The sequence below is a fragment of the Pistacia vera genome, unplaced genomic scaffold, assembly GCF_008641045.1.
Source record: "Pistacia vera cultivar Batoury unplaced genomic scaffold, PisVer_v2 Contig524, whole genome shotgun sequence".
Taxonomy (NCBI): domain Eukaryota; kingdom Viridiplantae; phylum Streptophyta; class Magnoliopsida; order Sapindales; family Anacardiaceae; genus Pistacia; species Pistacia vera.
Window position 1 is genome coordinate 556,584 of NW_022196362.1, and position 18,135 is coordinate 574,718.

The 18,135-nt window shown below is 36.3% G+C and overlaps 1 protein-coding gene across 1 annotated transcript; it reads right to left on the minus strand.

The window, feature by feature from the left end:
* Positions 1 to 2,689: 2,689 nt before the first annotated feature.
* Positions 2,690 to 4,779, minus strand: LOC116106925. Its single transcript, XM_031393230.1, has one exon. The coding sequence runs from the start codon at positions 4,750 to 4,752 to the stop codon at positions 2,707 to 2,709; it is 2,046 nt and encodes a 681-aa protein (XP_031249090.1). The 5' UTR covers positions 4,753 to 4,779; the 3' UTR covers positions 2,690 to 2,706.
* Between the last annotated feature and the right edge of the window lie 13,356 nt (positions 4,780 to 18,135).

Sequence of the window (18,135 nt, forward strand, 5' to 3'; positions counted from 1 at the left end):
TTTTTTTTTGAAATTCTAATACCTTAATTTGATATGAAATCTATTTAATGAATTTTATGATCCTGTCCATAATCATGGGTTTTCACCTTTTTTTTCTATTATTTTTATGTCTTTCTGTAATTGGAATTAACTATTGACATCTCATTAGTCAGCAAAACATAACAAATTGGAAGAATTCATGATAATATTTCTATAGCCTTAATTGGTAAAGAAATAAATGTATAATATATTATGTGCACCCTGTTAAATATTATTCTCAGTTATAGGAAACTAACATAACTTGTGACATCATCTTAAAATTATTTTATTGATAAATGTAACATTCCCCATTTCCAACACAATTTATTGATTAAGGAATATAAATAACAATAAATTATCATGTTTTTGTTATTGTGTTATGTTGAATATATAAACTATACTTACATAATAATTCATATTTATTCGCCACTATAAATATAAATAATTTGCATTTGGCCTTGTTCATGCATCCTCCTAAACTTTTGAAACTCTGAGGCACGACAGTTATATCCGTGAGGCAGGTTCTGATACAAATTTATACTCAAAAAGTGATGGCTCAAATCATGCACCATAGTGAAAAGTCCTTAACTTCACATATGTATTTCTAATTATTTTTTTTTCTAAATTAAGAAATTTTTTGAGTTATCCATTTTTCTAGACAAGGTAATTTGCCAATTTTAATGTGGAGTAAGCGACATATTCCCACCCTAGGTTTGGCGAAATCCTAAGTTAGTACCCTTGGTTGCATTTAGTTTAGATTCTCACTCTTAAAGTGATGTAAAATTGTTTAATGAAACAGTAAAGGAGTAAGTTGATCATTTTGCAAGAACGACGTACGTTAGCAAATACCGCCTCTAACAGTGCTCTAGTGCATGTTAGCAAACGTCGCCCTCAACATTTTCGCCCTTTTCTGGCGGTTCTTCCACCCAAAATCACCCTTGTCACCACCATTCAAACTCTCATCCCCCCTTTAGAAAATCTTACCTTTCACAACCCCTCAACACTCGCCGATCGCCGACCACGACAGTTGGGACATGTGACTTTTTTTGTCGGTTTTTGACCGTTTTGAGCAGTGACAACCCCAACCACCACCACCGTTTGACTCCTCGCATCCCCCCTACAAAACTGCTAACCTTCCCAACGACAGCAGCTCACCGTTAGTCGTCCACCACTTTACCAAAAAATGTGATGAACACGAACCTCGGGATAAGCGAATGTCGACTAAATAGTTGGTGGGGACATAGGGGTTTTATAGAGTTTGAGACGTTGGTTGCAGTGGTGGTGTCCAATTGGATTTTTATCGCTGAAATCGTCTGGAATCCGGCAAAGAAAAACGAAACCCTAAACCTAATGGCACTGACGATCGAAGGGGCCCATGAATCGAGAACCAGAGGGGTTTTGGACGATAGGTTATGGGGAAGGTGATAGAGTGTCAGAAACAGCCCAGATCGGGCAAAAATCGAGAGGGTTTGCAGTCACCGAGAGTGTTATTGAAGTAATTTGAAAATAAAATGGTAAGTATAATTCTACTAATTTAGGGGTTAAAAAGTAATTTATTAATTTAGGGTTAAGGGCATTATGGCAATAGCACCCTTTGTAACCTAAAAATTGCTAACAGTGTTATTTTAAAAGTGAGAATCTAGAATAAATACAACTAGAGGTACTAACTCAGAATTTTGTCAAACATCGGTAGAAATATGTTGTTTACTCTTTGATTTGAAATTATTCTTCTATAGACATATCATGTATTCCTATTTATTCGAATGATTCTTAATCTCTAATATAAAATTTCGATGACTAATCACTGGGATGTTTGGAATCGGTGTTGATGGAATTCCAAAATGCAGTTCAATAATTTATTCACATTAAAAAATAAATAAATAAATAAATAAATTCAATAGGATGTAATGATGGATCATGTATGCCGCTGTCTAATCACACTTGATATCTACAAACCCCAAATATTGATGTGGACGACGTGCAGTACTTAGTGCCCGTGTCAATCCCTCCTAACTAAGATTTTCTAAAAACTATAATAAATTAATATGTAGTGCTATGGATTTTTATGCTATATAGAGGAGATGGAATCACAAGATGAAGTGTGAATTAATTGACAAATCATTATAATTAAAGAATAACTTTTGTGTTGAGGAATGAATGAATAACTTCTGGATTGGGAAGAAAAACAAGTTTTAGCTGAAAAGTGTGAAACTTAAGAAAGACTTGGAATTTTCTAGAGAAATGAATAAATTACAGGTAGACACAACTCAAATAATAGAGCTGCTTTTAACAAGACTCAAATATGGTTTCTCATAATTCCAATTTAACCCTAAGTTCTACAAACTTAACACTTTGAGTCAAATTTTCAAAAATACCAATCGGTGCCAAACAACATTGAGTGATCGATGGTCAACACCAGTCAAAGGTGGCATGTTGGCACCATCGCCGTTTCCATCGAAGATTGGAATTCACGATTATAACATTTTTTTATAAAATTGATTGTATTATAATCCGTTTGAAACTTAATTAGTTTTAAAAGTCACTTATTTTGTTGTAGCTTAAGAATTAAGTGATTAATTAATTCTTAAGCTAAAATAATAAAAATACCAATATTGATAGAATGTTATCTAATACAGAAAACTCATTTCGATTTTATTCACATTTCCAAACTTAAAAAAAAAAAAAAGACTATGGATAAGGCTTCCCATAAGCGCGAAATTGTGCACCTATACCAAAATGTGTCAAAAGAAGGCAAACATGAGTGAGTAGCTCTCCACCTTTTGTAAGTTGTTGTCCATGCTCTTTCCATTTACACCTTGCTGCAGCATATGTCAACATTTCCACCCACACTTGACTTATTACATCCCACTTTTCTTCATATTCCAGCTCCTGTAATGCCTTGCCGAGCTTACATCCGTCTGCCAATGCTGGTCGTGGCAGATCAGCATTTACTTCATTTGTATGAAGGACATCTTCTTGAAGCAAAACCTCACAAGCTTTCTTAATTTTTCGATTGCCATGATTGTCACTGCAAATCATATTCCTTTTTGACTCAAAGATACTCTTAGCCGTCACACAAGTTTCTCTGAACCTCAACTCACCTCGTCCTTTCGGCATTATAGATGGACATCTGACTAGAAGATACAACATGTAATCTGATAAGTATTTGCTAATTTTGGGTTTGAGTTGACAATTACGCAAATCATTGTAGTAGCAAATATCAGTAGCAATGTGCCAAATGATAAGGCTGTGGTCAAACTCTACCTTCTGTATAGTCCAGAGAAAATCCTTAAACCTTTCGCTTCCATTAAGCACGTCATGACCTCTTGCAGCTATTGCCATTTCATGATATGGGATGTCAGATTCTTCATAACGTTGGAAGATATCCGATTTATTTTCGTGTTCACGCAATTCATCCTGTTGATCAGATTTTTTTATTATATATTTCAAGATCATTTCCTTCAGATCAAGATCCACATGTGCTGACGTCAAGTTCTGGTACTTCTCTAGAAATTTGCTGATACGAAATAACTTGTCAACTTTAATACATGTGGTGCACATGTCTTTGAGGCAAAAGCTTATAAGGTTGAATTGTCCCATGGATTCTGACCATCTCTTGTGCTTGTGAAGTGAATGAGGAGATACAGAAGCATTGAAGCATTTAGGCCTTGAATTTTTCAGCTTTGTCGAGCAAATTAGTTGCGTCCAATCAGACCAAAAATGAAGAATAATGGGATACACCTCCAGAACAACAGCTCCAATTAATAATACGTAAGTTATGGAGATTTCGATGGGTGAGTAAGCATGAATATTCACGAACACTGAGAAGAAAATCAAAGCAGAAACAGAGCAAAACAAGCAAATGCAACGAAGAAAAGCTCCTAATCGGGAATAAATAATTATTGCCTTGGTGTAGAGCAAATCGTACATGAGTCCAAGCTCCATTGCCACCACATCAAAAACATCTCCTGCTGGTTTTCCTTGAAGGATATTGTCCTTAAGTGTTTGCAAGTCAAAAACTACGCCAACATATAAACGTGCAAATATGTTGAACAGAAAAACAACTTGGAGGAGTTGATATGTGTCGTTGTTTGGTTCATGTTGTTGTTTCTCCAATGTCTCCCTTGTAATTTGAGCGAAATTTGCAATAGGATTACGATCTCTGCGCCAAGTATCATTGAAACGCCCAGTACTCGAAGACCATAGTACAAAAGTTCTCTCCCCATATTTAATAATTCCAGCAATAAAGATTGGAATGGCTAAATATGTGAGAGCACTATTGCTCCAAAACTGGAAGAAGACATAAAATGCCACTCCAAGTTGAACAACAAGTCCAAGAAAGTGCCTTAACCATAGTTCATTGTCTTCCAAAGAGTTAGCTGTTATGGTATCTGGACCACCCAGATGCAATAGAAGGAATGGGGCCCAAAATGCCTGGAGTTCCTTGCTTGATTTTTGAAGATTATATTCAAAATAATCTCCTTGCCTGGTGGCAAGGTTTCCCAAGGCAACAGTTGCAACATAATCTGCCATTAAATATGTTGACCAAACAATTACCCTTATCCAACTTCTTGCAGTGTATTTTCTCCGCGAACCAAGTAGGATGAGAATGATCTGTAGAGAAAGACTAAGTAAAACCAGCACCCGAATTTCCCATCCGTTCCAAAGCCTTTTTACTTTTTCAGGAAAATGCTGCATGGCTCTCCTATTTCCCTTGAAACATCGACGACCCATAACTAACTTAAACCTTAAGAATTATAAAAGAAAATATAGAAACGGGTCATAGCTATAAAAGTATAAAACAATTAACCAAATATTCTATAGATATGAAGTTTTAGTAATTTCTCCCTACTGAAGGAAACAAATTTTTTCAGGAAAGGGTGATCAATAAAATAATAAGACATTTAAAAAAAATTAAGTTAAACAGATATATTGAAAAAAATATTTTGGCTCTATTCAATATTTCTGATAAATGAATTATTATGTGTTTTGATCCTATATCATGTACAAATATTCTTAACTGATTGTCTCATAGTAGAAACCACATCAAGAAAAAAATAAACAGAACATTAGTTTAAGGAATTTACATATATGTAATATTATGGGAAAAAAATTTATCACTTTCAAACGTGTTATGTATAGCATTACTCAAAAATAAAAATCTAAATGATAGTTAACTTTAAGAACCGATAGCTAGATTAGATACAATAGCTTATGTGCATGTCGACATATATGATAGTTAACCACAATACTTCATATGTTAATCTTAAAACAATGTTTTATTCCTCAAAATTAAAAATCTACAAGCACGTATCTTAACAATAAGTTTTATTTTCGTTATAAAATAACTTGTAGTTACCTGGGACAAAAGATGCAGTCAACGACTTGATTTTGTTGTTCAAACCTGCATAAAATATGATCCATTTGAGTTAGTAAAAAAAAAAAAGCTTACAAAGAAGCAAAACAAAAGACGATTCTAGCTGATTCAACAAGCTTGTTTTAGACGATTCTAGTTAAAAGATCAAAAGGGTCTTTGGTTCAAGTTGTAACAAGGGCAAGAGGTGGTCAACAATTACCATACTTAAAAAAAAAAAAAAAAAGCTCTATTTTACATTTTTTTTTTTTATTATAAAATTACTTGTGTACTTACTTGGGACAAAAGATGCACTCAACGATTGACTTGATTTTGTTGTTCAAACCTGCAGTAATATGATCCTTATTTTTCAATTATTTAAAGAAGTGATAGGCCACTATATAAGAGGAAATTAAGTTACAAAAATAAAACAACAGATGATTCAAGAATTCAATATCTCAAAACCAGTAAGTTAAAATACAATTCCGTTGTTCTATGATATAACCTTTGGGGCCATCTCATATATATAGAAAAGAAAGAGAGAAGTTAACAAAAAGTGTAGCATGAATTATTCTTAAGTAAAGAATACGATATAACTTCTTTTGCTTTAGCGGAGATGGACCCATAAGATGATGAGTGTGAATTGATCAATGAACCATTGGAATGTGTTGAGGAAGGAATTTAAATTAAAGAATAATTTCTTGATTGGGGAAATAAAAGTTGAGTAATACTAGCTTTACACCATCCTCCCACACCATTCTCTCATATCATGACATGGCAACCCACATGGCAATGACACCTCATCTGCCACATCATCAATCTGCCAAGTCATTTCCCACCAATTTTTCTTTTAATTTTTTTTTGCACATTCTGAAATTTGAAACAAAATTTCCCTAAAACAAGCCCTCCATCAATTTCAAAATCCAAAAAATGCAGACCCAAAATTCTCCGCGAATTTCCTTTCAATATTGTAAACCCTAGCTACCACATCTCTCAAGCACAGCCCGCCCAAGTCGCCGCCGTCCACCATCCCAAACGGGTTTCACTTAAGCCTTCCACCACCGTCGCCAATCTCAGTCGCGCCCCTATCGATCTCGACCTTAAACGGCCGTGCGTCAGCTGTTCCTCCGCACCACCACCACGACGAGTGTCAGTCGAGATCGATAGGGGCGCGACTGAGATTGGCGGTGGTGGTGGAAGGCTTAAGTGAAACCTATTTGGGATGGTGGATGGCGGCGACTTGGACGGACTATGATTGAGGGATGTGGTGGCTAGGGTTTACAATATTGAAAGGAAATTCGGGGAGAATTTTTGGGTCTGTATTTTTTGGATTTTGAAATTGATGGAAGGTTTGTTTTAGAGGGAAGTTTTGTTTCAAATTTCAGAATTTGCAAAAAAAATTAAAAGAAAAATTGGGGGGAAAATAACTTGGCAGATGGGGTGTCATTACCATGTGGCCTGCCATGTCATGTGAGAGAATGGTGTGAGAGGATAATGTAAAGCTAGTTAACTCATAAAAGTTTTAGCTCAAAAGAATGTAAAGACTTTATTTAATATAAAAAAATTGGAAATACAAGTTATTAATATACAAATTTTGAATTTGAAAAATATAAAATGTATGATTAATAATTTTAATTACTTATGAACTTCAATTAGTATATATTATACATGGGAAATAAAAGATACCATAAGTATTGAAATCTTTAATTTTAAAACATCGTGTTTATATTTGAATAAATCTCTAATTCAGAGTGGGGCTTGAGGCAATTGCCCTAGAATAAGTTCTTTTTACTAGTGATAGAAAAATTATATAAGGATGGATTGTTATCCTTGTTAAAGAATAACTTTTGAGGTGGGGATAATATCTAAAGATGAATGGCAAATATGAAAGAATTTATAAACAATAGATATGAATAAACGCCTAACTCCTGCAATATTGATTGTGAAGTCTTTTATTTTCCTTAGCATATTTCTTGTGAGAAAATATCTCTTCATTAACTAATGATTATTACAACAAACAAAATAATGAAAAAAAATATTTTAACTCCCTAATTATTAAATTTCTTATCATTTCAGCCTACAATGAATGTGTTATTCACACATCAACAATGTCACATCACTCGAGGTTTAAGTTTGAGGTTTCAACTTTGTATAAATAGCATTATTGATGGTTAGAAAACAAAATTGTGTAACTTTCTAGACCCAAAAATTTGGCCGAAATCTTGTTTTCCTGAATTTAAGAAAATTATACGTCCGCATGAACTTGAGGATTTTCAATTAAATATAATAACCATGAACAATTGTAAAAATAATCTACGATTATGGCCACAGTGTCATTATGATTGATTTTTTTTTTTTTTTTTTTTTTTTTTTTTTTTTTTTTTTTTTTTTCTTGAGGATCAGTGATTCACGAATGGATGACTTGTTCCCTTTATCTCAATAAAGATCTATCATGAGTAAGTCTATTAGAAAGCACAAGAGCGTTAAGTGAGAACTAGAAAAAAGTAGAATTTCTCTTAGGGTGCGTCTGTTTCACATAATTCTTTATCATTGAAAAGATTGGATTACTACTAAGATAGATTACCTTGAACATTAACGAGGGAATGTTATACTAATATGCTTGGTTAGATTGGTGAGTATAAATAATTAATATATTTAGTTAGGAAGAATAAAATATTATAGAGGGATTTTTATTGAATTGTCCTTCTTTGTTAATATTATTATTATTATTTAGAAAATTAATTTTAACCCCCTATATTTGAGAATTTAGCTAAAATACCCCAACAACAAAAGTTTAAAATTTAACAAAATACATCTAGCCACACAAGACGACTGTCGACTGCTAGCCACCATCGACAGCCGCCGAAACAACGCACAACTGACCGGATGTAGCCGACTGTGCACCACCGTTTACAACCATGTTTCTGGTCGTTTTCTGCCAAATCTACAATCATCTAGCCATTTCCGACCTTCGATCTAGCCAAAAATTACTAGATTGGTGCACGACCGGCCAGATCTTACCAATCGTGCGTCGTTTCGATGACTGCCAGTAGCTAGTAATTGTCTTGGGTAGCTAGGGGTATTTTGGTATTATCTATATAAATGGTGAGGGTATTTTTGTCAAAAAATAATATATGAGCTTAAAGAAGTCATTTTGCACATTTGGGCTAATTGTTATTTAGTAAACATACGAGGACATTTGTGCACAAAATGTTTATTAATTAAGGGTAAAATTGGTATGAATAATTGATTACCCCAATAATGGAAAAATAACACCTCTCCTGACGATAATCCAATTACCCCCGCATTCACCAACAGTAACCACTATTTGCAATATAAGTTCATTGTAATCTTTCATTACTTGACACCCAAATGTAGTAATTTACGAAAAAAATATAGATTACTAATGTTATCTTACATGCACTCGAAACAAACGCACCCTTAAGAGTATTGAAATAATAGATGTAAGCGTTTATTAGATTAAGAGGGTAAATCCTAGTATTTTTAAACGCCACACATGGAACATAGTTGACGAAAACCTCAGGGTGAATAGAGTCTTTCTCTCAATAATACACAGAGCTGAAAATACTACTTTTTCATCATGAGTAATCTCATTATTAATGTCTCAAAATCATGGCAACTACTGGAAAGTAAACATTAATTACACAATGCATATCCTACCTTAATTAATAAATGAACAAGTAATATGCACAAACTATTAGAATTGAGTAATTGAGACTAGAAGAAATGGAGTGCAATAACCTTTAAAATGTGGAATTGAGACTAGAAGAAGAAATATCTAACGTCATTGTGATATTGTTGACTAAAGCCAAAATGTACCATAAGAAGATATACACACGAGTGAGCAACTCTTCACCTTTTCAAAGATGTTGCGCATGCTCTGTCAATTCACAACGAATTGTGGCATATCTTAACATTTCCACCCATACTTCACTTATCATCTCCCATTTTCTTTGGTAGTTCCATCTGAAAGTTTTAATCACTTACCAAGTGTATTAAACCTAAGTGGAATAGGTTGCTATGTTCATTTTAGTGTTCATTCTTCATCATTAAAAAACAACCAACCATGAAACAAAATAAAGAACACCAAGGGTTTTTACATGGTTCGGCAAAATGCCTACATCCATGGGACCAAGTCTAGATGAAGCCAATCCACTATGGTAAATATTTATATTTCAATTACAAAGCCAAAGTTAAGCATTAGTTGCAAGAACACTCTCTATTTTGCAACGCTTCAAACTCCACCGTTTGGTCAAACTTCAAACTACCACAGCTAACTTACACCATCCATCTTCAGACTCCAACAATTGCAAGTTATTCGCAAGTATACATCCAGAACGTAACACTGACAGATCATTACCTTGTTCTCCCATGTTAAATGCTGAAAAGGATTTTACTTCTTTGAGCATCATGTCGCAAGCTTTACTTCTTACATTAGTTTTCTGATCCTTAACTCTATAGCATAAAATTTTTATAACTTATCACAGGTCTGTAAATACCTTAACTCAACAATTCCTTTAGGCACATCGAGGGACGTAGGATTATAAGATATAACACGTAATCTGACAAATGTTTGTTGATTTTGTGTCGAGGGTGAATATCATTAGCACCTCCATGTCTATCAAAATCGAGGGAGTGACAAATACAGGTGGCAATGTGCACATAAGAAAGCTATGATCAAATTCTACCACAGCTATGCACCAACGAAAAATACAAAGTTTGTACCTTTCTTCAAGCACATTGTTGATGCGAATTTCCACACCAGCTAAAGCGTTGAGACGAAGACACTAGTTAACTAGAGATACTCGTTTGACTTTAGGGAGAATCTAGTAAGATTGGTGCTTTATTCTTAGGAACTAGTGAAAGAGACTCGTATCGCATGCAGTGGTGATCAAGGTGGCCATGTGCCTCTCGAGAGAGGGTGAGAAAATTAGACGTTTTTAAAGTGGTTCGGCCAGAAAACGAATAAGGCCTACGTCCACTGATATGTTATTCGATTGTGTGATTTTTGGGATACAACAATATGGGTTTTTCGGGTGATCAAAAAAGGGTTTTCGGCTAACTTTTTAATTGGAGGTTTGGGGTCAAAGAGAGTTGCTTTGATGATTATATCTCCTCTTCTCTTTCCTACTAGGCCTCTGTGTATGTGTCCCTCCACTTCTCTCTAGGTTGCTGCTGTTTTTATATATAGAGAGAGGGAGCTTCGGAATGTCATGATGGTGAGTGCATTAGCCACATTGTCTGATGTCGCACGGTGGCCGAAAGCTCACATGCCCCTATGTCGTAGCTAATGATAGAAGTTCCCTCTAACAACGGGTGCCTTTATAGAAGTTGAGAGAGAGAGAGAGAGAGAGAGAGAGAGAGAGAGAAACGCTCAGAGATTTATAGTGGTTCGAAGCTATATCCACAAGCCTCTTACATCCACTTTTTCAAGGCAACCTCCTTGAAGTTCCACTAGAATCGGATTGTGCCAATACAATAGTTCACTTTCTCTCTAGTTTTACAGGATTTCACCAACACTCTCTAGATTTACAGGATTGCACCTAGTTTCACAGGATTTCGCCAACACTCTCCAGATTTACAGGATTGCACCTAGTTTCATAGGATTTCGCCAACAAGGATTTAATCAAAGTGTTTTGTGAAAGATTACCTCTTTTCTTTAGGCTTATACACACAATAAGAACAAAGACACTCTTAAAGATTTACAATATGAGTGCAAGTGAGAGTTTTTTATTTGGATTTTTGAGCTCAAGGGATTACATGAGAACATTCTCTGATTTTTTATAAGTCTCTTCTCTATTTTGCATAAAGACGTTGAGCTCCTTTATCCTTTCAAATTTGAGCCATTGCTTCATTTAATGCAACTCTGAAAAGTCTGCAGTACCCAGAAGCCCAGAAGAAGAGTCATTCCATAATCATAAATGGATACTTTTTCTCAGATCTAGGGTTTATGGAATGATCGTCCTACCACGCCGTATGATTGAGCTAAAGCATCACACGACCATTCTACCATGCGAAACGGTATGACCAAAGGCTCTTCTAAATCCATCAAATTTTTAGAAGCATGCACAACTTCCTAGAACATTGTCGTTCAACCAAGAATGATCTATGAGTGTGAACGGTCGTTCCACCACGGAGATCGATTGTTCCACTTTTGATATTTGACTTTTGACTTGTTCTACAAGATTGACTTTCGAAAAATAGTCAAGGCACGAAGAAATCTAAATTTGAAATATCTTGACTTTTGACTTGAACAGAATGGTCTTGTAGGATGCTCGTACCAGAGTAAACGACTTGTCACAAATTTTGGTACAACATTGAATGACTATATCGTTGGGGCTATGCCCTAAGAGTACAATGTTATTTTTTTTTTAAATGGTGTAAACAATTGTTAAATAAATAATGATGTTTTATTTATACTACCATATTATATCTCCTTTATAATATATGTGTTTACGTATATAAATAAATGGTCAAAGGTTCCTGAGCTATAGAATAGGATAAAATCCTCGTTTATATGAAATAGTCATAGATGGGAGATATGAGATTTTATCGTTGTTAGTGTATACCCTAGGAACCAATCGTGTTATCGGTTCCAAAGTATTATGTTTTGTATATATATGTTAATGTATATATTTTTTGTATATACATTTTTAACTTATTAATAAAAGAAAGTGTTCTTATTTCACATGTGATTTACTGCTTTATCTATATATTGTTGGAGTAGGTGCCCTAGAGTCAATCAATTATTGTAGAATTGACTCTTTGTAATAATGTTCATTAATCAATAATAAAAGGCATCTTATTCTATATTGCGTAAATCATTATTATTGCAATATATATTGATATATGTCCTTAGAATGGTAGAACCGTGACGAGGGTATCAAGTGTTTCAAATCTTAATAGTGAGAACCCTATGATCACATATTGTGGCCATTCTAGAACGTCTGTACCCCGTAATTATTCTGAAGTCTGGCCACAGATAATACGGTATGACTATCATAGTGTGTGACCGACCCTGTCGAAAGCGTGACTATCTCTCACTTGTCCAGGTGTTTGGTGACAACCTGGTGCCACCATTGGGTGCTTGCTGTAGGCGATTACACCGCAACAAGTTCACGGACTGACCCACCAGAGGATTCCATATGGAGGTAACCCCAGTGTCTATGGAATAAATCCTCTATGGAATAAATCCTCTAATGATGGTGGTGCAATGTGATCCTTAGACTTGAGATCACCGAGCGCCTTGTGCATCGATTGGTGTAGTTTGACACTACCTAACGCAGTTCTTTCAGAGCTGTCAATACGGTGGTATTGGCTGCATCAAGGAGTGTATCAAGACTATGGTGATTGACAGAGGATTCATCACTCCTGAGTACGGGAGAAGTTATCTCACGACGCAATTCAGTATATGGCAATGACGTTAAACTGGCCACAGTGGATTGAGTTTGTTGCTTTATCCAGTTTATAAAGGGTCCTTGGTATAGAAACTATACATCCATATTCGAGAATAACCGAAGGTTGACACTATTTCTATGCTTTCGTCTCGTCGAGATAACGTTAGATGAAAGATCGAATTGCAACGGTAACCATATCGTTCACAGGTAGCTACTTTGTTGATCCGAATCTATCGGTGGCCATGATGCCTTGCTAGGGCCATCTCTTGGTCTGTGTATTAGTGGAAGACGATAATTGGTGTTAATCGCGATACTATACACTGCCGATATGATGAGAGCCTATGGGTCACACACATAGAAGATATTAAGATCCCAGAAGAAAGAAGGCGTTTTCGTCTTTTAAGGTGAAAGGGTATTTTGGTCATTTCACAGTGTAATTAAATTTGCTGAGGTCATAGCCTTTATTTATTTGTTAGAAAAATTAAATAAGTGAAATTACGTTTAAATGTGTGTTCGCACATATTTAAATATATTATCTATTGTTAAATGTTAATATTATATTTAATATATATTAATGATTTTAATTGAGATAATGATGAAAGTAAAATAATCAAATGGGATGTTTGGCAACATGGGGCATTTGGTTGAGCCCAAGCCTATTCCATAGGGATTAGGCAACCTTGATTTAAATATAAAAGGAAAAGTGTGTGTTAATTAATTTAAGGAATTGATTTCTCTTGAAATTAAAACACAAACAGCACCCCATCTCCTCCTACACCGTTTTGGGTTTAGCCTAAAATCAATTTTCATTGATTAATTCAAATCCTACTCTCTTGTTCTTTTGTGAGATTGTCTTCGTGTGGACTACGCAGGTTGATCCACACCTAATTGGATCAGTAGCAAACAGTCGACAAAGGGGAGCCGCCAACATGCGGTGTTGTTCTTAAACTAGATCTAAGATTAATAGTTTAAATAGAGTACCCTTGACTGACTCATGTAAACGATCTGTTATATATTGTTCCGCGTACGGGTACGGGACCAATTTACTAACAGGGTATCAGAGCCGAGGGGTAGTGAATTACAATTGTTATTTGGGAGGGTTGATAACATTCTGACGATGATATAAGGTGTTGCCGTAAGACAATCAGTTGTGATAATTGCATAACTGGGAAAGCTGTTATGATGACAGCGGAGTGTTTTGGTGAAACCAGTGTGGACATGTGAAATGGGAATGGAAACCGAGTGATATGTTACGATGAACGATTTTGGAGCTACAGATCTGGTACCCGCCGGGGCCGAATACCCATCGGGCCATAAGCGACATTGTCCAAACTGGCGCTGGTGACGAAACCACCTTGCCTCGTCGATCATCCTCTGAACGATGCTGTAAAACCAGCGCTTGTGGATTTTCGTGGTTGTCATAGTCTTTGCTATTTTTTTATTTTTTTTTTTGATTTTTTTGTTTTTTTTTGGTTGTTTTTTCCGTCTGTGGTTTTGGTTGTTGTGTTTTTTGTGTTTTTTGTTGTGTTGTTTTTTTGTTCTTGTTGTGTGTGTTTTGGGGTTGGCCCGTGCAGGGATAACATCGTCGCGGCTATCGCCGCGGCAAACGTACGTAGATGTGACATCAGCATAACCAACGCACGCTACAGTGATCTAACTCATCGCTACAGCGAGCGCACTTCTGAGTGTGTAGGGCTAAAATGCAAAGTTTCAAAAATTTTAGACCAAACTCAGATCTGTAAATGTCAAGGGGTAAATTGTAATTAACCCACTAATTTCAAAAATTGATTGTTTGAAATGTATGCTTTGTACTTGTTTGTATATTGTATGGTGCCCAGTACATGAGCCTAGACCTAAAGGTGAATGTTTTAAATTTTTGGTATGTATGGTTGTATTTTATTAAATAGGGCCTGCGTGTCTGTGCCTTTCTCCTCTTCTTGATGTACATTCTCTTCTCATTTAACTCCTCTCGAATGTAAATCGAGGTTTCTAATTTATTGATGTAAGAATTTTGCATTATTAATCTTTTGTAAATTTAAAAGTTTTGTAATGTACTTGAAGATGGAGCAAAGAACGAGGCAACCATACTTGAAGACTCGAGTGTTAATTACAGGACCCCTAGGTGACCCACTGATTCCTCGAGGCTCGAGGAAATCGATTTTAGTTGGGGCATGTACCGGCACGTTTAATTTTTGTTTAGAATGCATGCTAAGGTTGAATGTTTGATAACATGCCAAACAATGTCATTCTAACAAAGATAATAATCTGTAGAAACATTAAATAACAAACCCCTCAACTGAATTATATTAAGTCACGTAAGGCTTCCATCACCATGGTTTTAATCAAACCACTATTCGTCGAAACTTGTTCGCCAAAGTGAAGGGTACACTTTCTACCAATGGGAGGTTAAAATACATTGGAATTTTCCTTAATGGTGATGGGTCGACTTAAAATGATGGTTGTACTTGTTCGCCAAAGTGAAGGTGATAAACGCGTCATAGGCATAGTAGAGCAATACACTATATGGTACGTGGGACATGTAGCGTCTACTCTATGATACTGAGAATCACACTTGAGGACAATAGTTAGAGCCATTGGATTGTGTGTTGGCTTGTTGGCTTTCTCACATTTGAGGTTGATAGTGGGAGCTATCAATTGCTGTGGATTAAGTTTGTTGGCTACTAATCAATCTCATTTGGCTTATTCGCCAAAGCGAAGGTTTGAAATGGCAGGATGGGATCTCGGTCCACTAGGAAAGTCAACGGGCTTTCCCGAGTTAATAGTGAGGGCTATTGGCTTGAGTAAAATATGGGAGCATCGTTTAATAAAAGACCATATTAAAAATAATGAACTTTGTAATACTTATCTTTTCTGCAATTGTAGATTCACCAAATGAGCATTATGAACCTGCGACCGATAATCAAGAAAGAAGGTTGGATGGATCCAATTTCTCAGACTGGTATCGTAATCTTCGGATTATACTCAAGTTAGAAAAGAAATTGTATATCCTTGAAAAGCCATACATGGCTGAGCTTGATCCTGATGCCACTCAAGAAGTTAAGATACTTATCAAAAGTTCCTTGATGATGTTGATAGCGTTCAATGCTTGATGTTGCATCAATGACACCTATGCTGCAAAAGCAGCATGAAATATGGATGCTTCTTCCATTATTCTACATCTCAAGGAGCTTTACGAAACAATGCTCGATATGAGAGTACAAGGTTGTCGAAAACACTGTTTGGGAGTCTTCTAACTAAGGGAGCCCAAGTTGGTCCTTATGTGCTCAAGATGATCGAGCACATAGAGAGGCTTGAGACTTTAGATGTGGCTTGGATGCAGAATTACAATGGATTTAATTCTGCAATCCTTGCCTGACCTCTTATGCTCTGTTCATAATGAATTTCAATATGAACACGATGGAGAAAACCCTGTAGAACTTCTGAACATGCTTAGGACTGCGAGACAGGACTTGAAAAGTCCAGCCGGTATTATGGTTGCTACCGGAAACCAAAGGGTACGACAAGGGTAAGGCCAAGGCCAAACCCAAGCCCAAGCCCAAAAGACAGGTTGCTCTTGGGCTTGAGAGTGGCATAGGGAAGGGCAAGGTAGTCTGCTTCTTTTGTGGCAAGCCTGCCACTGAGGAAACACTGCAAGGCTTTCCTCGCAAGAAAGAAGAAGTCAGAGGCTACGACTTCAGGTATTTTTTTGATTGAGATTAATTTCTCCCCTCAACATCTTGGGTCATTACACAGGATGTGGTACTCACATTTGTACTGATGTGCAGGGACTAAGGCAGAGTAGAGTGCTCGCCAGGGAGAGGTGGACCTACGAGTTGGAAATGGAGCACATGTGGTTGCATTGGCTGTAGGGACTTATTTTTATCTTGCCTATGGGCTGTTATTGGAACTACATAACTGTTATCACATACCTTCTATTTCTAGAAATATTATTTCAGTATCCGCTTTAGATAATATGAGGTATCATTTTGAGATATCTAATGGATTGTTGTCCTTTAGTTTGAATGGTATTCTATGGAATTGCAAGGGTTATATAATGGATTATATGTTCTTGATTTAAACAATAAAGATTTCTCAATATTGAAACCAAAGAGCTAAACATAGCGATCAAAACCAGACATATCTCTGGCAATGTAGATTGTGTCATGTTAATAAGACCCTATTGCAAAACTTCAAGGATGGAGTTTTGGACCCTTTTGACTTTCATCATTTGAGGTATGCAGTCATGCCTGTTAGGCAAGATACCAAGTCTCTTTTCACAGGACAAGGTGAAAGGGCTACTGAGCTGTTAGGCACACTCCATATGATGTATGTGGTCCACTAACAGTTGAAGCCAAAGGTGGATATTCATACTTCATCACATTTACTGATGATTTCGTAGATATGGTTATGTCTACCTTATGAGACATAAATCTGAAGCCTTTGATAAATTCAAAATTCAGAAATGAGTACAAATATTGTTGGCAAAAGTATTAAAGTTCTTCGTCGGATCAGGATGAATACTAGCTCAGGTTTTCAGAGTACCTGAAGGAATGTGGGATAGTATCACAACTCACCCCTTCTTTACACCCCAACAGAATGGAATGTCAGAAAGGAATAGGACCTTATTTGACATGTTAGGTCTTGATGAGTTTTAGTGTTTACCTGCATCATTCTGAGTTATGCCCTAGAGACTGCGACTCACATTTTGAACCGTGTGCCGTCAAAGTCTGTAGAAAGACTCCTATGAGCTATGGAGTGGGCGAAAGCCCAACTTGTCTTTTCTAGGATTTGGGGTTGCGAAGCTTATGTTAAGAAATTGACTTCGAACAGCTGGGCCTAAATCCTGTAAATGTATATTTGTGGGGTATCCAAAGGAGACCAAAAGATACTATTTCTTCCACCCAAAAGAGCGCAAATTTTTGTTGCTCGATCTGGTATCTTTTTAGAAAAGGAATTTTCTAAGAAGTACTAGTGGGAGAAAAGTAGAATTTGATGACATTCTAGAACCACAAGATATACTAGACGAAGGACGGGATGATGTGCCGTAGGAAGTGGTTGAGCATCATGAGGAGTTACTCCACAATTTGTGGATCAAAGTGAACCACCTCAAGTAGCTAGGAGCTACGTAATCTAGGAGAGTACTCCAGGAGCCTGAGAGATACGGTTATCTCGTGACTCAACATGGTGACGTACTAGTCTACCAAGACATGAACCCAGAACCTACGAAGACACATATCGGTCCAGATTCCGTTAAAGGCTTGAAGCCATAAATCTGAGATGGACTGCATATACCAAACCAAGTGTGGTCTCTGTGAACCACCTAAAGAGGTAAAACCCATAGGGTGT

What these genes read in the sequence shown, in the direction of transcription:
- LOC116106925 (XM_031393230.1), bottom strand. Translation starts at nt 4,752, where the DNA reads ATGGGTCGTCGATGTTTCAAGGGAAATAGGAGAGCCATGCAGCATTTT.